Source organism: Vanessa atalanta, chromosome 22 (genome assembly GCF_905147765.1).
Source record: "Vanessa atalanta chromosome 22, ilVanAtal1.2, whole genome shotgun sequence".
Lineage (NCBI taxonomy): Eukaryota > Metazoa > Arthropoda > Insecta > Lepidoptera > Nymphalidae > Vanessa > Vanessa atalanta.
Genome location: NC_061892.1, coordinates 3,695,169 through 3,717,665, shown reverse-complemented (window position 1 = coordinate 3,717,665; position 22,497 = coordinate 3,695,169). Strand labels below are relative to the sequence as shown.

Sequence of the window (22,497 nt, the reverse complement as noted above, 5' to 3'; positions counted from 1 at the left end):
ACTTGTTGCGTAAATATTACTAAGCGTATCTTCGATTAATTTATTTTTCACAAATACGTAGGCAGTCAGGCTACCTCATGGTTACCACAAATACATTGTACATCACCAATGTAAAAACGTATTATATTATATATGATACTAATGTGCCCGCGACGAAAGTTATTGTTCAGTTCTATATATCTAGACTGATTGAAAAACCAAATGACGTAAACTAATCATAATTATATTCTTTATATTAGGGTTCTTTAATTGTTTAACCACTACCAACTAACAGTTTGAACTATTTATGTACGACGTAAATGTATTTAAAGAGCAATTCATTCGATCGACGCTAGACTGGAATACTACAAAAAACTCGGTAAAACGCTGCGCAATACTTGGAAATCAGATGAATATTTAAAGCCATAAAATTCGAATTCGACTTCGGTTTTATTCGAACAAAAGAAGGATTGAAAATCTCTAAACCTCAAAAAAAAAGAGGGAAAAAATTCCATTTGTGTAGATCAGAATAGCTGGTGATAAAATACCACTTAGGAAAGCAACTGGATCGTTTATATAAGTAATAGATTAAAATACGTGTTTTATACGTGTTTCAGCCGAGTCCAGTGGTTTGATTGCGTGAATCTTAGTCGAAGATTGCGGGTTCATATCCGAAAAATTACAGCTCGCGAAGATAAACTTCGTGAAGAAATCTGTATATGATAGCTGATTTGTTATATTCTGTGTATCCAGTATTGTAAAATATTGTGGTATCTAATATTATTTGTTATACGAAGATAGAGAAAACCTCAATATAACATATCGTTCCGACCCGGGAATCAAATCCGGAACCTGGTAATCTGCAGCCGTACAAGCTATTCATTCGACCAAAACATTATTAACATTTTTGGAGAAAATACAATTAAATGTATTTCTAAAATATTTAATGAAACATCTAATGAATTTTACCGCAAAGGTTGGAAGCGTTCTTGAAATTGTGACAATAATATCTCAGATATTCTCTGTGGCTGTAAATTATGAAATATTTTTCTCATTCCACTTAAGATTTTTGAAATGGAATGGATAAAGTTTTAAACTTTTTATTTATTAATAATTTATCAATATTGAATACATAAATAAAAAAATGTTATATCTCGGTTATATAAGGTAAAGTTTATACATTTGCTTGGTAATAGTTTTTTTTTTATTTACGCAATGGAATCCTTCAGAAAGGTACCGGAATTCTTACCCAATCTCAACCATTGCGATGGCCGTCCTCGACAAGGGTCGTGTCGATATAACGCATCCGTGGACCCAGCTGGGCTCTCCTCATGGCTCAGTGGAGTTCTCCTTAGGGGGCGAATGTGATCATGCCCCCCGCACTTCTGACTAGTACGTACGACAGCGCGTGGCCATCTTGGCTAAACAAAAACGAAAAAAAAAAGTCCAAAGATTATGGAATAAGTTGAGCTATATTTTATGTAAAGAACACAAATAAACAAAATATACCTATTTTTTTGAATTATTATAATTATTTACTATCAGGACTTATCTTATATATACAAATAAAAACTAAAAATAGTTTATATACAAATCGTGACCGCGAGGAATGGCAAGAATATTAGCAGCATTTCCCCGTTGTATAGCAATTCCGATTCTCTAGGCGAAAAACGAACCAGCCCGTCAAAGTGTGAGTGTATTATTTTATATATATTAATAGCATTTTTATCTCTGTAGTTGAAAGTTTTATCTTCAAATAATGGGCAAAATTTTCTAATGTTTTACATCAATTAATCAGGGTTTTGATTATTTCCAATTGATATTAAATTAAACGATAATGTCGAATTTGTTGCTAACAATACGTGTTAAGAGACAAAGTAATGTTATGTTATGTTTGTTATCAGCCGAGATGGCTCGGCTGATGAGATAAACGAAGATTACAAGTAGAAAACTCCTTAAGTACCAATGGTATTGAATCTCATGCTAGGCTGTAAAGTAAAACGTCGTGAAAAAGTCTGAATGAGTTGTACGCAAATCTGCCCCTACAAATCGACTCCCACAAAATCTACTAGTATTGTAGCAGCGTGGTGAATTAGTAACAAACCTGCTCCTTAAATAGGACCTTTACACAAAGTGGAATGCCTACAGACTGTTACTTAATCAGCAATACATAAACAAGAATGTTTACCAATGAAGGAAAAATATACGATGAATGAAATTCCTCAGATATTTTTCATAACTAAGACATTATTAGAAGAAAATTAAAAGAGGCACTGGCTGTCTCCATTCAGCCAAAAATATCAAATAAAATTTTATACAATCTGCGTCAAATATTTTGACGTCAATATGTCGCTTGTCAAAAATAACGACAATTATATTTGGTTCTATATTTATTTAGATATATATAAATTTTCTTAAGGATTTCGTGAATCAGTTTACAAAATTGCGGTGTCAAGTTTGATTACATAAGTTATAAAGGCGGTAGTTACGTAGAACATAGAGGGTGTTACAGATTAGATCAAAGGTAAGGCATCCGAAAGTTTTGAGTACCTAGGACAAGGATTCTAGATTATATTTAGGTAAGATTGAATTATAAATTTCAATATTGGAGAAGATCGTTATCGAAAGGTTGCAAGAGGGTTTTCGATTTACGACAACTATTAATTAACACCAATAGTAAGCAGAGATTTATAGCGGACAGATTCTCTCAGCAGCTAGTCTTCGTTTAGAATAATTGGCTTGGACGTAATTGGTCAAAATTACATCATAATTATTGCGTGTCGTTTTTTTAGAAATTGAATAAAACTTCGATACAAAAATGATAGACAACAGCAGTTTATAATTATATAAATATTAGTTCAGCCCTCGTGATCTTTTCTGTACCAGGAATACAACTATGCATAATTTCAAAATGATTAATTGACTAGTTAAGCTGACTTTAACGTTTTTCAGTAAAGTATGGCAAGAAGTGCAGAAGCAGAAGTTGAGAAGATGAAATTGTTGGAGGAGAGAATTAAAGCGCCTTCAATCTGGGGTCGGGTGCCCTGCGGAGTACGTTTTGAAGATCTACAGGAAAAACGGTATGAGGACGCTGTGAGGTTGTTAAAGAACCATTATTTACCTGAAGAGGTAAGTATTTTTAATATATGTGATATAAAGATTGAAAATATTTTGTTCTTAATAGGTGTCGTGTTGTTGATACTATTAACTGCTTCGTTGGTGTTAATCTAGATACTAGTGGCTATCTTTCAAAGCCGTCTATTCCAAGCCTCAGGGCCACCACCAGTAGCTAGTTGGCCGGACACCATAAAAATAGTGCACACAGGTGGTCTTACCCTGTTCTCTCACCTTCACCTTTTCTGAAAGAAACTTCGTAAGAACGGGTGAGAACAGTTAAACTAGGAAGAAAATGATTGAAGGAAAGTTATATCTATAAGAAGAGTTAATGGATATAGTCTTACGCCAAATACTTAGATAGACAACCGAGATATCAACGGCATCTTTAACTTTGAATTTGGACAATGACTGTGCAAAGTTTCGGTTCAACCGTTTAAACGATGCTTTCGTCATTCAATAAAAAATGAATAAATTATTTTTTATACATAAGATTCGAGGGCTTTGAGTTGTGAAATAGTCGAAATTGAATCCATAAAATAATGAAAAGCAATCAGCGAAATGCTTCAGGAGATTTCCAAATGTTTAATTAAATAACTGCCGGAAAAAAGACGGATCATTCGTAGTAAAATCTAAATTTTATTTAATTAAGAATTTGAAGGGGAAATAAAAAAAACAATCTCACTAAAGGTTTATTAGTTTAGTTGAAGATTACATGTTAATATATTTTTATTAGAAAAATAAGGCGAGATGCACACTGGCTAGAACATAATATCTTTTTTTTAAAAATAGGTAGATGGATTGTCAAATGGGCCACCAGATAGATAAGTAAGGTCACCATCACTTATAGACAATGGCGCTGAGGATAAAATTAATCAATCCTTACATCGCCAATGCACTACCAATCTTGGTAGCTAAGATGTTAATTCTCTTGTGCCTGTAGTTACACTTGCTCAATCAACCTATAATCAAGCAGAACAAAAATATACTAAATAGTGCTGTTTGGCAGTATAATCTGTCATGGATGGATGGTAACTGTCTAAATGGGTTTGCCCAAAGCCAAAAGAAAAACACCTGACTTGGTGCCGTTACAAGGGACATAACATCTTAGTTCCGTAGGTGGCGAATAAGCGTTCTAAAATCTAAATCTATTTTATTCAAGTATACTTATACATGCACCTTTGAATCGTCATTGTACAGAACTACGAGTATAACTGAAATGGACCGTAAACTTAAAGACATCACCGATTCGGAATATAAATTGTACAGAGAAGAATCAGCAAGATACGAACTAGTTATTATTTTCTAAAACTTGAAATACAAAGTTATATAAGTTAAATGCAATTATATATAATATGATATTCTGTCTGAAAGTCAACAAGTATTAGTTCCACGATTTTTATCGTCTTTATAATCTTGTGTTGCATAATATAACCGTATTTATTAATGCTTTTTTTAATAAACGGATATGGAAAAAGCATGGTTAATATTTCCTATAGTGTCAATTTCTATGGTAGCGACTAATTACCATTTGGTCCATTCGCCAGCTTACCTATTGATGTGGAAAAAATACGCTTTTACTTGGTAGTAGGGCTTTGTGCATGCCCGTCTGGGTAGGTACCACCCACTCATCAGATATTCTACCAAACAGCAGTACTCAGTATTGTTGTGTTCCTGTTTGAAGGGTGAGTGAGCCGATGTAACTACAGGCACAAGGGACATAACATCTTAGTTCTCAAGGTGGCGCATTGCTGATGTAAGGAATGGTTGATATTTCTTACAGCTTCATTGTCTATGGGCGGTGGTGACCACTTACCATCAGGTGGCCCATTTGTTCGTCAGCCTACCGATAACATTAAAAATAAATAGGCTACGATACAGAAGCTTAATGTAAGCTTAAAGTAAGATACGATGCTTAATGTAAGTGAAACCGCCAGGGGCCGCTAGTTTTATATTTAGGTGAAGTAATGCTTGTTTTATTTGTATTCTTCGCGATCACGTTCACGCATCGTTCATTCGATTGAGCTGAAACTCTGTACAGTAGTTGTTCGGACGTGCGTGAAGCTTTCTGACAAAGTACTGTCAACGTAAAAAGTATAGATGTTGAGAGAGTCGAATCGAATAGTTTCTAAAAATATATATATAAAGTCGACTCGTAATAAATAAAATATTAAGAAAAAAATTTAAAAAAGTATGTTGATTTAAATTTTTAGGATTATATGGAATTGTAAGACAAATATATCTTAATCAGACTCAATGAAAATTCGTTAAGGGTCACGTGATTGCCCTTCCTATATATAGTATAATAATATATATTTATAACCGTTGAAAAGTTTTCTTTGTAATAATTATAAGGTATCTTCTACTTAATCATATAAAATATAAATGAATATTCGAGAAATTGTGATGCACTATTAGTATAAGGAACAAATTGAAAATATTACACGACTAAACAGAGTCAGTAATTATTACGTAGGACAATGTATACGGTTTTACAACATGATGCCGGATAATGTTATTCTTTTTACTTTTGTGAGGTTAAAAAAGCCGACAAAGATTAACAACTCCATAGATGTCAAATGAAATGATCGCTTCGAGGTCGTTTAAAAAATAAATAATTAATTTATCATTGTAAATTCAGACATAAAAAGGAAAAGCCCGCTGAGATTTTATTGTTCATCTCAGGTATGTGGTTGTTTCCGAATCGAAAGATACTTAAATTCGAATGTTGACAACTGAAAAAAACACTAAACCAATATACACAAACTTATACCAAGATATACAGCGTTACGCAATTCATTTTTTTTTTATAAATTAATAAATATTGGATAATATAACATACATTACTCTGATTCCAATGTAAGTAAATAAAGCACTTGCGTTATGGAAAATCAGAAGTAACGACGGTACCAAAAACCCAGAAACAAGACAACATAGTAAAATAATGGACTTTTTCTACATCGACTAGGCCGGAAATCGAACCCGGAACCTCGGAGTGGCGTACACACTATTCGACCACAGAGGTCGTCAAACAGTTTTATGTAATACTTGTTGTTGTCGCGGCTTCGCTTGCGTTTTTGATTTTGGTTTCCAAGTGTTAAGCATAAAAAGTAGGCTATGTCCTTCTTTGGAGCTCCAGCTTGCTTTATACCAAAATGACATTAACCGTGCAGTGACGGAGTAAGAATACAATTCACTGCCCCTCTCTCTCCCATGGGTGTCGTAAGAGGCGACTAAGGGACATCTGAGCGACCATCTGCTCATCTGGTGGTAGGATGTCAATCATCCGCCTGGCTTGTTACCACCGTACGCATGGTGAAACACTCGTGAAGTGGCTGCTTGCAGCCGCGTTTCGAGATCAGCCGGCGTACAGCCAGTGCCCGAGCGCGCATTGTCGCGATAAGAGTTGGTCCGGTGGATGTTGCTGTTGAACCAATGCTGGAGGAAAGTATATTGACCCGCCGGTCAGGGAGACCCGTAGAAACGGTTGTTCCGCTGGCCGCCCGTGGCAGAGTACAGGGGCCCAAGCGTTCCTAACCAGCTCGCGAGGCTGCCCCACCAGGCCACGCATAATCCCGGTGTGGACCGTCGTGCCGGTTGGTGACCGGACGGTGGGGTCCCGGCGGCCACTACCGGGAGGGTTCGGGGGCCCTTCCGCCCGGCGGGTCAGTTTATTTTCTCTTCTGGCAACTTATTGGGGAAACACAGCTCCACACTTTGACCGTCCCTATCGTGGCAACGCATCGCTCGCTTCACGTCTCTTCCTCTTTTTTCCCCCTATCCATGACAGTGCATAAAAGAAATGACGGTCGTACAGCGGTGCACACCCCCACCATTCCCACGCTGTTTGAGGTTGAGTTCGTTAACATCCGTGGACTCCACGCTAACCTCAATGCTGTCCACCACCATCTCGAGACAGCACGGCCAGCAATGTTGTTTCTGACGGAGACTCAAATACTCCGTCCTGTCGATACCAGCTACCTTAATTATCCCGGCTACATGCTTGAAGAATCCTTCAAAGCGAAAGCCGGAGTATGCTTGTTCGTCAGGACGGATGTTTGTTGTCACCGTCTGCGCTGCTTGGAGGACCCTTCCTTCTCCCTGTTAGTGGTACGTGTGGACTTGGTTCGTCAGAGTCGGGTCTACGTGTGCCTCTACAGATCCCACAATGGTGACTTGGAGACAAGCCGACTATTTGACCATCTTAGTCGGGTGGCAGATGCTGCGCAAGAGCAGTTTCCTAACGCGGAACTGGTGTTTTTGGGGGACTTTAACGCTCACCATGAATCATGGTTGAAGTCCTCCAAAACTGACCATGCGGGAAGGACTGCCCATGCTTTCGCTCTCACGCATGACTTGACCCAGTTGGTTGATCAGCCCACCAGGATCCCAGACATTGACGGGCAAGCGCCTTCCCTACTGGACCTTCTGCTGACTAGCCACCCGGTGGAATATCAGGTTGAGGTTCGGGCTCCACTTGGTTCTTCGGATCACTGCCTGATATCTACCAAAGTGCCACAGGCCAAGCTGCCGCCACCAACGGTAAGCAAACGTCGCATTTGGCACTATAAGTCGGCAGATTGGGACGGTTTGCGCGATTACTATGCGTCAGTCCCTTGGAAGGAGCGTTGCTTCAGTGAGAATGACCCGACAGCTAGCGCCGCTGCTATTGCTGGTGAGATCCTGTTGGGGATGGAATACTACATTCCTAACTCAGACCTCGCCAGTAAGGGTACGCGTAACCGTTGGTTCACTCGCGAATGTGCCGATGCTGTGTCTTCTAAGCAGGCGGCTTATCGCGCGTGGATCAATGGCTGCGTTAGTGGGGCATCTAACATTGACTCACTGAAAGCAACCTACAATAAAACTTCCAAGTCTTGTAGGAAGGCATACACAAGAGCGGATGCACAGCGCATTGCGCGGTTTGGCCATGACCTTATTTCACAACCTAGAGGCTCCCGTAGCTTCTGGCGTCTGACCAAATCTGTGCAAAGCAATTTCTGTCAACCTTCGCTGCCACCGCTCAGGTATCCGGACGGATCGCTAGCTCACAGTCCGCAGGAGAAAGCTGATCTTCTGGCAAACCTCTTTGCGGATAATTCCGTAATCAATGATTGTAGTGCGCTGCCACCAACAATTCCTTCATGTGGCTACACGATGCCTGACATCAAAATCAGGCAACGTGATGTACGTGCAGAGCTACAATCACTTGATGTGCGGAAAGCTAGCGGTCCCGATGGAATACCAGCCATAGTGCTGATGAAGTGTGCAGCGGAGCTGTCTCCTGTGTTAACGCGCCTGTTCCAGCTGTCTCTTTCTACAGGATGTGTGCCGGATTCTTGGAGAGAAGCTAATGTGCAAGCGGTTCCCAAAAAAGGGGATCGATCTGACCCGGCAAATTATCGGCCAATAGCTATCACCTCAGTTCTTTGTAAGGTGATGGAACGGATCTTAAACAACCAACTGATCCATTACCTAGAAGATCACTGTCTAATTAATGATCGTCAGTACGGGTTTCGACCGAAACGGTCCACAGGTGATCTTCTAGCGTACGTAACACACCTCTGGGGTGAAGCTATCGATAAGCGTGGAGAGTCGTTGGCCGTCAGCCTCGATATCTCCAAGGCTTTCGACAGAGTCTGGCACAGAAGTCTTCTCTCCAAGCTGCCGGCATACGGTCTGCCGGTTCAGCTCTGCACCTGGATTGCTAGCTTCCTACACAAGCGCAGCCTTCGCGTTCTAGTTGATGGTTGCGCTTCAAAATCCCATGTAGTGAATGCTGGAGTCCCCCAGGGGTCTGTGATATCCCCCACGCTCTTTCTTCTGCATATCAATGATATGCTCTCTCTCGGGAACATACATTGCTATGCAGATGACAGTACAGTGCACGGGGGATACCACGGACGCGCAGCGGCTGGACGGGCGGAAACTGAGGAGAGACGGAGGGATCTTGTTGTTGAGCTCGATAGGACGTTAGGACTCATCGCCAAATGGGGCTCTGACAATCTTGTTGAGTTTAACGCCAAGAAAACACAGGTGTGCGCTCTCACAGCGAAAAAGTCACCATTTTCCCCTCCTCCTTCCCTCTGTGGCACCACGCTGGAGATACATAGCAAAGTCGCCATACTGGGAATCGACGTTCGGTGCGACCTCAATCCAAAGGATCACATTGAGGCTGTTATAAAAACAGCCTCACGTAAACTCGGAGTCCTGAACAAGGTGCGGCGTTTTTTCACGCCTGCTCAACTGCTCCTGCTGTATAAAACACAGGTACGGTCCTGCGTTGAATATTGCTCGCACCTCTGGGATGGCTCCGCTAAGTACCTACTGGAGGCCTTGGATCGGTTGCAGCGACGTGCGGTTCGCATTATTGGCGATGTAAAGGTCACCAACACCCTCGAGCCTTTACAATTGCGTCGAGAGATAGCGGCACTCAGCGCTTTCTATCGAATGTGTCACGGCGAGTGCTCAGAGGAACTATTCTCCCTTATTCCTGCTTCCCCTTTCCTTCACAAGTCCACGCGTGCTGGTTCTCGATGTCACCGCCTAACTGTGACATCAATTCCATCGCGTACAAAGAAATTTGGCAACTCTTTTCTTTGTCGCACTTCCAAAACATGGAATTCTTTACCAGCGCACGTATTCCCCTCCTCTTATGACCTGGGTTCCTTCAAGCGAGGCGTGAAGAGGCATCTTGCGGGCCGGCAAGGCGGGGGCGGCTAGAGCAGATCACCTTTCCCAACTGCACTAGCCGTCGTCGCGTTTGGACTCTACTACCACTTACCATCAGGTGGAGCAGAGTCATTTGCCCTCCCGGACAATAAAAAAAAAAAAAAAAAAAAAATGAATTAAATCCGGTTAAGTGGTTTGTACGTGAAAGAGCAACAGACACATTTACTTTTACAGTATGTATTTTTATATAGTTATGCGTTTTGCAGTTTCGAACATTTCTTTTTTAATTAATGCGACGTGAATTCTTGACGTGACAAGCATCAATTTCATGTTCTCGACAATACATAGACAATGTACAATTTGTCTATTCATAGATCAGGAAAGCTATTACGTCAGTGATTAGTCCTAATTTCGCATTCCAATCCGACGTAACAGTCTCATTATTAGACGTCGCATCACACGCCTCACGTATGATCGAATCGTAGTGCATGCATGCATAGACGTAAAATTAACCTGATATACATATTTATGAAGTACAATGTTGAGAAGGTCTTAATAAATATGTAATATATTGTTTTATAGTTACCGTGTTTTGCATACATTGTTTCCTACCAAACCATGAAATACTAAATTTTTCACAGTGAGACCTCGATAGAGGGAAAAATATTAATATGAAAAAAAAAGAGGAGAAAATTAAATATTGGTTTGAATTTGGAACGAAGTTCTTTTACGTAGACCTTTATCTCTCTTTCCTTTGTTTCTGTCTGCTTCTATTTTATACCGTTTTATTTAAAAGTATTTTTTTTTATAATTGCTTTAATTCACACAGGATTTTTGTGACATTTTTATTTCATTGTCTATTATTTCATCACGATATAAAGCGAAAGCATCTTCGTTCTAACAAGGTGTACCAAAAAATTTCTTGTTATTTTTTTTATTAAAATCATTTATTATGAAAATAATTTATTACAAATGAAAACTTACATCAAATAGTGATTTCATTCCAAAGTGTGACTAATATAGTACTGTGATGATGTTTGTTTTTAATGACATAGATATATTCAAAATAGTAAAGTATTATAACATAAAATGCATATAATTTTAAATATAAGACAAACACATTATCTAACATAACATATAAATACTTTAATTTTTTTTATGATTTTTAAAGATTGTAGATGGCCTTTATATGTCCTACTAGTGGACCAAAACCTTTAAGGAAAAATTTTAGAGCTATTACGATGATACTCCCCTATTGTAAGGTAATGATATCACAAGTGACAATGTTATACATATTTTTTTCAAGCTTGCCCATATTCGATCCAAATCTGTTACGATTCAAGTGTTCCCACCACAAAAAAAACTTCCTACTGAATCGTTTCGTCCTCGAAAAAATTCCTAAATATTACATTTCGAACACTCTGAGAATCTTTGCAATTTTTTAATAAACCTTTACAAAATCCAATCTGCCAAATCTTTTTCGACGTGTTAATTAAATTATTTTCAGGAAAATCGTTCAATGAAAAATGCGTTTTCAAATTGAGGTTGTTCTATTGTCATCGTTCCTTTTGTTAAATCGTCGAATAAAGGATTTCCTCGACACGAATGAATTAAAATTTGATTGACTTTTTGACACGGTGATTTATACATTATTACTAAGGGCACATGATTTATTTTAGCATGTTTCCTATAAAGTTCATTATTCCATATGATCGTGCTAAGTCTTTACTGTAGGTACTCATATTGTTGAAAGACAAAATAATTTGAATAGTGTATCATTGCGTACAGCAGTGCATTGAGGCCAAGTTACAAAAATATTAGCAAATGGGCTATTTGATGGTAAGTGGTCACTACCACAATAGACACTGGCGCTGTAATTGTTTGTGTCGCCAATAACCTTGGGGACTAAGAAGTCCCCTGTATCTGTAATATTGGCATACTCACACTTCAAACTGGAACACAACAATTGTATAGCTGTAGAATATCTAGTGAGTTGATACCCAGATTTACCCAGCAGGCTTGCACATAGTTAACCACCAAGAGAGATCGATTAAATTTAATTATGGTAATCTCATTTCTCACTCAAATATGTTTCGGAATTCAACTGTATCGAATAATAATAAAGATCAAGTAATTCGTTGTTATGTAATACAATTACTTTAGTTTCGGTTATTAGGACACAATATAAATAAACACAATAAAAAACAAATAGCCATGAAAATGTTCAAATATATCATTAGAATAATATCAAATAATGTTTTATAACAAAATGAATAAGAAAAAAATAAATGTGGGTAGGTCAATAAAATTGCGGGTACTACAAAACTAGATTTATAAAAAGAGGTAACATTTGCTAATAATTATTTTGTACGTGGATGTCTATATAAGGCATTTTTTTTAATTCTCATTTTATGAACTGAGTCAATAAGATGACTATGTAGTTCTCGTAAGAATACCCTATATAATACAAAAACTAAACTATGACTAACTTAAAATTAATTAATTCTACGATTCATATCATTGCGCACCATCTTATACGTCCTTTTTGCTGCTGCGGATGTTAAATTTGTCAAAATGATGTTTTCGAATCTCAACGTCCTGTCTGCCAACTCACTTCGGACACACTCCACCGTGCGACAAATCATTCGAGGCAACCAAATGCGACCGTATCATACGGCCTAATGACGGCGATTTTTAAATATATATGTATATATACCTTCATTGCTAATAGTAGAGTCTGGTAATTTATTGTACATTTTAAACGCCATTGAACAGTATATTTTTCTTTCGGCGGTTAGTCATATTTGCCATAAGCGATCGACGTCCCATTAGGGTAGCACCCAGTCGTTCAATGAGCTTCCATCTCAACATCAAGAGAAAATCTATTTTTTATTACGTAAATGTCCAAATGCTATTACATCTTATTATTTGTTGAAATATTAATTTAAAAAAATAATAGAATTTGTTTCTTATTATTTTAAAGGTATTGTCTCAATAATTTTTATCATCTCGAGCCGTACGAACTAGCCAATTTTCTATCTAAGGATGGTCTAAATGTCAAAGTTGAGAATGCGTCGAAAAAAATAGTGGGCATAAGTTGGCCACTAAGTACACGCACACATCTAAAGTAGTATGATGTTTAGCGAATGTCAAATGTATATTTCAAGCACACTAAGATAGTAAAGTTGGCGCGATTATTTTAGTTCTTTTGTAGTGTCTGCATCTAGATGTATAAACTAAGGTCAGGAGTATGTGAGTATGTTACGTTGAGTGTCTCGTGTTCTTTTTGTTAGTCCAGGTCTGCGACACAATGGTGGAATACCGTAGCCGATTCGCGTTCCATCGCGAAGACCTGCTGTCTACGATGACATAGTTGCCATTATCGTACTATAATTGAAAACCTTCGAAGACCGGCTGGATATTTAAAACTCATCGCACTTAGAGTTTGAAGCCGGGTTGCAGTACCTAATAAACTATTTACTACACCAACGAGCCAGTCCACTTCGCCTTATATATAATAACCCAAATAGAAAGTTTTGAAGTGTTTCGTGTTGCTTTCGTGATGTCTGGCCTAAATGTTCTCGCGGTTAAACATTTAAAAAATCGATTGTAAAATTTAATACTCGTTAAAGTGAGTTTTTGTGTTACGAAAGTAATGACTTCTTAGTTGATATATCTTGGGAATAAGATGATCATCTATCAGCTGTATTCAGCGAATTATTTTTTGTTCTTGTATGAAAACAATAAATGTAAAATATAACATTTAAAAAAAAGAACCCGCAGAGTTTCTTTCGCCGGTTCTTCTCAGGTCCGACGTGTTTATTTTAGAAACGATGGTAGATTTTTGACTATTAATAATTTGATAAGCAAGTTAAACGCTTCTATATTAGATAAAGATTTTTGACTTTGATTCGATATTATAAATATTGTTATCGTATTTATACTTTAATGCAATGGCGAAAATATATTTTTCTCATTAAAAATATAACAATGAAATTATACCTTAAATACGTCACGGTTGACGGTGCGTTGTACGTGTAAGGAATTGTTTTTGATAGTGTCATGGTCATTTTTTGGAATGCCTTACTACATTTTGCATATAAAAGAAATAGGAATTTCACCTAGCATACTAAGAGGCAAAAAATATAGAGAAAATAAGTATAGAATATGTAATATAATATAAGTGGGCAAACGAGCAGGAGGCTCACCTGGTGAAAAGTGACTACCACCGCCCATGGACATCTGCAACACCGGGGGCTTGTAGGTGCGTCGCCGGCCTTTAAGGAATGAGTACGCTCTTGTCTTGAACGTTCCCAAGTCGTATCGGTTCGGAAAAACCGCTGGCGAAAGCTGGTTCCACAGAATGGTTGCAGTGGTTGTGTTGAGTCCTCATTGCAATAAAAGTGAGTGAGGAATATAAAATATTTATGGGAGTTCTTGTCAAGCCTTTGTTCCATAGAAACGACCAAATATGTGGTAGCTTTAAATTTTATGAAATAATGTGAAGAATTTTTGTAATTTTATTTTTTAATATTTGGAATAAAATTTCATGTAAAGAAGCTTATGAATTATAGCATATTATGAAAGTGATGTTATTCTGGGGATCCATTAACTTGGCAGTAATAAAGCCTTTTAAATATAATTTAAAACTTAAGTTTTTCAGTACATTTCAGTACATTTTGGGTAAAATGGGCACTCAGTGGTGCCTATTTTCTAGGCTCAGTACTTAGCAGTAGGTTTTAAGAACATTTTGTTGTTTAGTATTTAAGTAATATTGCGAGACTAGGGTCATATTTAAAGCGTGAACATGGTTGAAGTTACGATAACTGATAAAAAATGGAGATGCTTAAATATATATACATACATGACCTCCTCAACTCGACCTCTGTAGTCGAGTAGTGTTTACACCGGTTTTCATGGGTACGCCACTCCGAGGTCTCAGGTTCGATTCCCGGCCGAGTCGATGTAGAAAAAGTTCATTAGTTTTCTATGTTGTCTAGGGTCTGGGTGGTTGTGGTACCATCGTTTCTTCTGATTTTCCATAACACAAGTGCTTATATTAAGCTGCTTACATTGAGATCACAGTAATGTATGTTTTGTTGTCCAATATTTATTTATTCATTAAAAAAAAAAAAATTCATAGTAACTCGCCCATAAGAAGACCGTAAACTGCTTGGGAAAAATATAAATAATTGTTGAAAAAATTCATATATAACCAAAGAATTAAAATATGTTATCGTCTACGGCTATGTGTTTAGACAGATGTTCTGTGAAGACGTGCACGCGTATGCCTCACCTACTGCCTATAATAAGCACGTGATAGTTTAGCCACTAGACCAACGAGGCAGACTAGGAAGATAATTAACATACTATATCTATAATGACGTCACTGTCGTTTCTAATACATTATAATTAATTTTAATTTCTTTAGTTAACATACAGGTCTCTCAAAATATCCGATGATAAAGAGGGAGTTGACGAGTTCGTCCACAATGTTAGGATCTGGATGAAGGATAAAATGTCAATAGCTGCTGTTAAGGAAGGCACTGACAAACTTGTTGGAGTACTCATCATGAGGATACAGGAGAAAAGTATGTCAATTATTGTTTGTTCTAATCATCATAAATATAAATTTAGTTCGTATTACGTTTCGTGAAGAAGAATTATGGCATAATGTAGAAGGACCTTGGTCGTTCCATTAAAAATTACGGAGCCGTACAGCATTCATCGAGGCCAAATTGACACTAGCCGTAGAAAGTAACAATCTTTATCATGTAGTTTAATGCACACCATTGGTTGATCTAAATATTAGCTTGAAAGTCAAACAGTTGGCAAAAATTTGGGAAAAGAAAAGCGATAAATTTAGCGCGTAGGACGAAGAATATAATAAAATAACAACAAATGCTTTTATAAAATCGTTCCCAGCCCAGCAACTATTCGAAATCTATTTGCGTATCAATTGTATCGATTCGCGTAGAACTCGATTCCTGTGTCGGCCGTAACATTACGGGCGGGTTCCTTGACTGTTCGGAGCCTAACTTTTTACTGCATACGAAAAAGAAATTCCGATTCAGCTTTAGGATTTTACGTTGAGTACAAGTTAAGAGAGATAGCGATGAAATTAAAATTAACCATATCTTGGATTTCATTGGTTTTTTTTTTATACGATGTGTCCTTAAAAGAAGCGGTTTCTCTTAAGTTTTTCTTAATATTTAAATGCAATTTAATTGAGCGGCTTTAATATCATTTCCTGCAATGAAACAGCATTACAATGCACTTATGAGTACACTCGCATTTACAATAGTATTTACATTAAAAGCTGACGTACACGGTCTTAATGGCTTTCCATTTTAACTGAACAGAATTATACCAGTACTAGTAACCTACAACATATAACCTATCCTCGCATCATATACGCCATAATCCAGTTTATATTAAAGAATCATTTAAGAAAATACCAAGTTGCTCGCATTCGATGACATGGGTCGAGCAATTTGTACATAAATTGGATTCAAAGTAGTCTATAGGGTACGTCTGTATTAAAGAAAGTTGTTGTTATCGTAAATAGGGACGAGTAAAAGGTGGGGTGATACGTCATGATATTGTTTCGGTTGATGATACGAAAATTGGGTAGGCGTCAATGAATTTACATATAGAAAATACTAGAAGACAGTTCAAAGTTGCCAATGCGCTTATTAAATAAATCGGGAGCATGGTTGAAGTTGAATCGTTTATTGACAATGGAACATGCAGGCAGATCACTATTGAACTCAAATAAGAAATAGACGGATACACCAAAGGAACGGACAATATGGCTGTGGAGATTTGGAGGATTGAAAAATTAATATTGTCCTAAGTATATAACGAATTCAAGAACTAAAATATGCAGCAACCTTTTACACTCTACTTGCCAACCCTAGCATTGCTGAGACTTTTTAGAAAATGCTTATAAAAATCGTGTGTGTAAGTATCGAGGGAAAATACAGGGATTAATGTGAATTCGTTTAGTCCAATATAGTCTGGCATAAAAAAAAAAACTACTTATAAGTTCGAGTCTTGGAAAATAATCTAATGAAACTCTTTTTGGACCTGATTTTTTGAATTTGAAAATTAAAATTGATTGTAACATAGGCGAAGTATTATAGATGATACTTAAAGTCAAACTCTTTACTCGTTAGCAATAAAAATGAGATTTTTATTTCAAATATTGGTAAGGTATTAAAATAGAATCACACTTGATCTCTTCGAATTAGTAACAATATAATTGATATTAAAAATGAGTCATTAAGAATTGTAATCTTGACGAATAAATTAAGAATATTTTATGAAATAAGTATGTCGTGTTATTCATTCCGCGACCACAGATTTTACAGTAATATGTCTGTTTTATATTTGATATCAACATTTTGGACGTATTAACTTTTTATTTCACTTACGTGCTCTGAGTTATACGAGCTTTAAATTTGTTATTTAAATTTTATTTAAAATCGTTTTTAATTAATACAGAGGTCAACCTAAATATGTTTGAAGCATTTTTGACTAATGATAAATTCATTTTAGACGCTTTCACACGAACGTTTAGCCGAGTCAAGATAACTTACAACGATAAATACACGACTGTGATGAAATTCTATAAAGATATCGAGACACCTGTTGATTTGTTTGAAAAACTCGGTGTGAAACGATTTTTCAAGATTTATATTCTAGCTTTGAAGTCAAGGTATCGTCATAGGGGTAAGATATCATTTTTATTCTACTTAGTATTTATATTGGTTTGAAAATTTTAAAGTGTCAATTCAAATTCCGTGTAGTAATGACGAAGAGCGTCAATTATACTAACAAAGTATCACTTTACCGCAATCGAATCAAAACGAAATCGTTACTGTGCAGCCGTTTTCTTATTCTACTAAGACAACGATCCAGTTGCGGTTCGATCGATGTTGGATCGGAATATAATTGGGATATAAATGAGTAGAATTAATCTTCAGTCACGATTAAGATGAGTTTTTTGTAAGGAATTGTTGAATTTTGATTGAAATAGATTGGTGGTAGGGCTTTGTACAAGCCTTTTTGGGTAGGTACCACCCACTTAGATGTACTATCGCCTAACATCAGTAATCAGTATTGTTGTGTTCTGGAATGGTGAGTGAGCCATTACAGGCACAAGTGACATAGCGTCTTAGTTCCCAAAGTTGGTGGCGCATGGCGATGTAAGGAATGGTTAATATTTCTTACAGCGTCTTTGTCTATGGACGGTGGTGAACATTTACCATCAGGTGGCCAATATGCTCGCCCGCCAATGTATACCATAAAAAAAATAGAATCAGAAAAGTATCATAACCAAATGTTAGTAGAATTTGGCCCACAGTTGAATGATTCATTAAAACTATAAGTTTATTGGAACGAAGTTATTTTACGCGGCTTACAGTAGAGTAAACTGGCAGATGTCAGATGTCGACACGTAAGGAAAAAGTGTTGCATAACCTTCAGGCGACCTTTAACATTATTTTTCTGCTTCTCTTTCTACTTCTATTCTATAAAATTTCTATATGAAATTATTTAAACTTATTTTTTCACATTGTTTTAATTCACATGGGACTTTTAATAAAATTTTTTCATTGTCATTTGATTATTTTCAAACGTTGTCAATTTATTTTATTGTGTCCGTTATTTAATACATGATATACAACGAAAGCAACTTCCAATCGGGGTCTCAAGACACTTCTCTTAAATTTTTTAGTAAATGTAATGATGTACATTGTTCACTTTAAATCTCTTTGGAGAAAATCAACATCGACTTCCCTTCCTTCGTGATTTTTACTTTGTATATAATAAATTGATGTAGCTTGATTTGTATATTTTGTTTCTTTAAAATTTTTGTCATTAACTTTCTAACACTCAACAGATTATTTTATAGTATCATAACTGCCTTGTGGGTTAAGAGGGTGGCTCAAAAGGCCCCCGATTTGTTCTCATATAAAATACAGACAAATGTTTACCGGAACGGAAGTACCGTGCAACGAAAGACACTTAAAACAGTTGATTGAATTTTTTGTTCCGTTGGATTATAGTAATTAGAAAAGGAAGACCATTATATGCACCGCACTTTTCAATTGTGTTCTATGAAATTTGTCGACGACGAAATCAGTCGGGACGAAATAAGTATGATAATATGAGTAAGATTATTTCAGGTATAGCGAAGGAGATGTTAAAGGCGGCAATAGCTCTAAGTGCGAGTGCTAGTGTTCCAGCTGTTACGGGTATATTCACAACAAGTCGGAGCCAACAAATAGCCGATGAGCTTGGGTTTGAGAAACACCACGAGCTCTTTTATGTGAGATACCTTATCGATGAACAAGTGAGTTAACTACTTTTGTATGTATTTAATGGGTCTGGGGCATAGTTTTACTAACTAATTGATACTTTATCGATATCGAATCGAAATGTAATCGTTGATCTTCAGCCGTTTGCCTATTTTATAGGTATGGGCGATATCTGATTTATGTGACATCGGTTGTGTAACAAAAATTTGGATGAAATATCGGTGTTGACATAGGATTTCAGATTTCGCCCTATATTTGTTTAACTTTAAACTGTACGGATTGTGAGAAAGACATGAAAAGAATGAAATTTCGAAATCGGTTTAACATTCGCTTCATCTCTTTCTCACAGATGGGTTATTGTAATGTTAAAGAGAGACAGGACGAATATTTCATGAGCTTGATGATACCAGAATGATATTTATAGATTTTTAGATGCGGTGAAAACAGTTACTCGTCAACATCAAATCGATGACATCTGATATTCTCTGATTCTAGATGATTTTAGATGTGTTTCGATATATCGAGCACATGCCTATTATTTTGTTAACGCAACGGTCCAATTTAATTTAATTCAAGTCAAATTTGGATCGGAATATAATTCCATCTTGATTGTACGGTAATCGATATAGATAGGTAAAATTGGAACACAGTTACGATTAAGACGAGTTTTTTGTGATGAATAATCGAAGTTCGATTGGAATAGAATCGGGAAGGTATCACTGCTATTAGTTGGTAGAATAGCTCCCATGATTATAAGTGGTTATAAAGTACTAGCGTATAGATATCACGGCTGGGATCAGACGTTTTTCTTCTATGGAGAAGATTTTGGAGCCTATTATACCACGATGCTGAAAAACGGATTTTAAAATTTATTCAGGTTTCCTCCAGTTTTTCTTCACTACAGAAATATTAAGCTCATGAGTCGTGATAGATCAGTGTTGCTTGTCTAGGCTTGAACCCGCTATCCTCGATCAAGAGTTGTTGTTGTTTTAACCGGTGGGCCATCGTGGTCTGCTGGAGCCATCCTCAAACAATAAATACAATTATGTAAAATTTTATGTCACATATCGATTGAAGAATTTGTTTGTAGAATATACCAAAATGAATTTACATATTCAAAGAAATATGAAATAGACGAAAGAAATCTCTTCGACTTGAATTGAATGCGCTTGTCTAAGTCGACATGAGCTTCATCTTCACGAGCAAGCAGTAGCGAAATCTCTTTGTAGTTGTAACTGTTTAATCTCTTTGTATTTCACTTGATTGCGAAGATATAGCTCTAGTTTTACAGGCTATTGCCCTTTCTTACCAACTTGCGTTTTTTCACTTCACTTTCCACTCACTTCCGTTTAGTTTCGAAGACATATTTTCTCGTTTCGTTTTGAGAGAAAATACATTCTCGTTTTTCGACAAATATACTGAAATAAGAATTAATTTGATTTAAATTATTCCCATACTAAATTTAAGTTTATATTGCCTTTTATCTTGTCAAGATTTCATGAGATATCAAAACAAAAATAAGCTTATTGTCTCCTTCTTTAACGTTATTCAATTATATTATTATCTCATTTCTTCTGGTCTTTTAATTCAAATTTATGTTTGTAAATAGTTGTTTTTTTAATTATAAATTTTTAACCAAGTGGGCACATTGTACTTACAGATAGTATTTTGGGATACCGGCATTGGTAACTATGGAGCAGCGTTGATGGCATACCGGATTCCCTCCGTCGAGGAACCTCAAGAATTGAAGCCTCAGGCATCTTCACGCTTTAATATACAGCCTGCTGAAGATGACGATGATGACTGAAATCTTCTTCTCTTCTCTTCGTTAAATAAAAGCATATTAAAAACACTCTGTTATTTATTGTGAGGTGTGATTGTGATATATATATGTTATGATATTGTTAGTTAGTTAGTAAGTAGTCACCACCGCAAAGACAGGCGCTGTACGAAATATTAACCATTATTTAAATCGCCACATCGGAAGACAAGAATTGCATAAAGCCTGCACAAAAAGATGCCTGTGTAAGCGTGTTAGAGTTACAAGTTAAGCCAAGTGAGGTACTGCCATTATTTGAAGGTTTAAATATGGCAATAAAAAAGTAATTTAATTCGAAATTCGAATAATTTTGTAATAAATGTTGTAACACGTCGATTTAATTAAGCCCACTTCATCAAGGCTGCGGCCTCGTACCGATGTCATTATCAAAGTTTTTGGTATCAAAACTTTTTAATAAGATCCGTTTAGATATTGAAGAAAAATAACTTATTTAATATAACTTTCAAAATAAGGTGATATTATCTAAATCTCATTAAAATGATGAAACAACCAGGTTGATATCGATGTTTGACATCCAGTTTTATCAGCAAACTTCGCTTTAAGAAGATTCTTGTTTAACTTTCAGTCTTTACGAAATTTTCAGTTTTAGGCATGATTTTCCCTTATCAGTATGGTGTTTTTTAATTAACTTCCTTTGGTCAGCTCTGAGTATTTAACGCTTTGTAGTATCGGTTAGTAGAAAAAACACTGTTTGGTGCTCATAATATTTTCAACAGAATTAGAAACTATTTGGAACATGGGTATTCAAATAAATATCTTTTTGTCAATTTTAGGTGGGATCTTTTAAAATGTGAATATTAACTTAGTTTTAGTTTGGCTACTGAATACAAAGTATTGGTATTTGATGGCAGAATACCTGATGAGGGGGTGGTACTTACCAAAACACTTACAAAGCCCTACCATCGAGGAAAATCAGATTATTTACCCTCAGATGACCCATTTATCTGCTAAGGTAAGCATTTTACTTGTTGACTTCCAGGCAGAATGTATTATATACATATGTAATTGTATTTAAATGTTGAAAAAGAGTAACTAGTGCGTTTACTTGCCGGTTCTTCTCGGTAGAATCTGCATTCCGAACCGGTGGTAGCTTTACTTAATACAGTTTGTTAAAGGACAATTCAAAAATTCTTGTAAAAGCGTACTTGAATATATATACTTAATATTTTGATTTTGATTTTTAAATTAAAGAAAAAAACGATGCGTTGGTTCCTATAATTGTTAAGGTTACATGTTTTTAAAGTGAAGCTTTATTATTACGCCTCGTTAATAATTCTCCCGTTCGTATGAAAACGAATCGTTCCTTGATCATAGTAGCTGGACATTAATCAATCGCGTTATACAAAGCAATAAATAATTTCTGTCTCCGTCTTGTCTTATTAACTTTAGGAGCAAAACTTTGTTTATTCAACTAATTATTTCAAAGGAAATAATGAACTTCAAACAAAGGGTTCAAATGAAAAGACAAATTACATTTTACAAAGTAAATACTATTCAGTTCGATGCAATAGCGTCAATCAAATTGCCCTTTCACAGTTTGAAAGAGATAGAAGATGGTATAATAAGTGA

At 36.4% G+C, this 22,497-nt stretch overlaps 1 protein-coding gene across 1 annotated transcript; it reads left to right on the top strand.

The window, feature by feature from the left end:
• Positions 1-2,398: 2,398 nt before the first annotated feature.
• Positions 2,399-20,895, top strand: LOC125072796. The gene is made up of 6 exons (XM_047683492.1): positions 2,399-2,503; positions 2,932-3,108; positions 15,197-15,356; positions 17,326-17,499; positions 18,957-19,123; positions 20,749-20,895. The coding sequence occupies exons 2-6, from the start codon at positions 2,938-2,940 to the stop codon at positions 20,893-20,895; spliced, it is 819 nt and encodes a 272-aa protein (XP_047539448.1). The 5' UTR covers positions 2,399-2,503; positions 2,932-2,937.
• The last annotated feature ends 1,602 nt before the right edge of the window (positions 20,896-22,497 follow it).

Coding starts and splice junctions, on each gene's coding strand:
- LOC125072796 (XM_047683492.1), top strand. CDS start 2,938: ATGGCAAGAAGTGCAGAAGCAGAAGTTGAGAAGATGAAATTGTTGGAG. Junction 15,357..17,325: donor CATGAGGATACAGGAGAAAA/GTATGTCAATTA, acceptor AATTCATTTTAG/ACGCTTTCACACGAACGTTT. Junction 19,124..20,748: donor GATACCTTATCGATGAACAA/GTGAGTTAACTA, acceptor TTGTACTTACAG/ATAGTATTTTGGGATACCGG.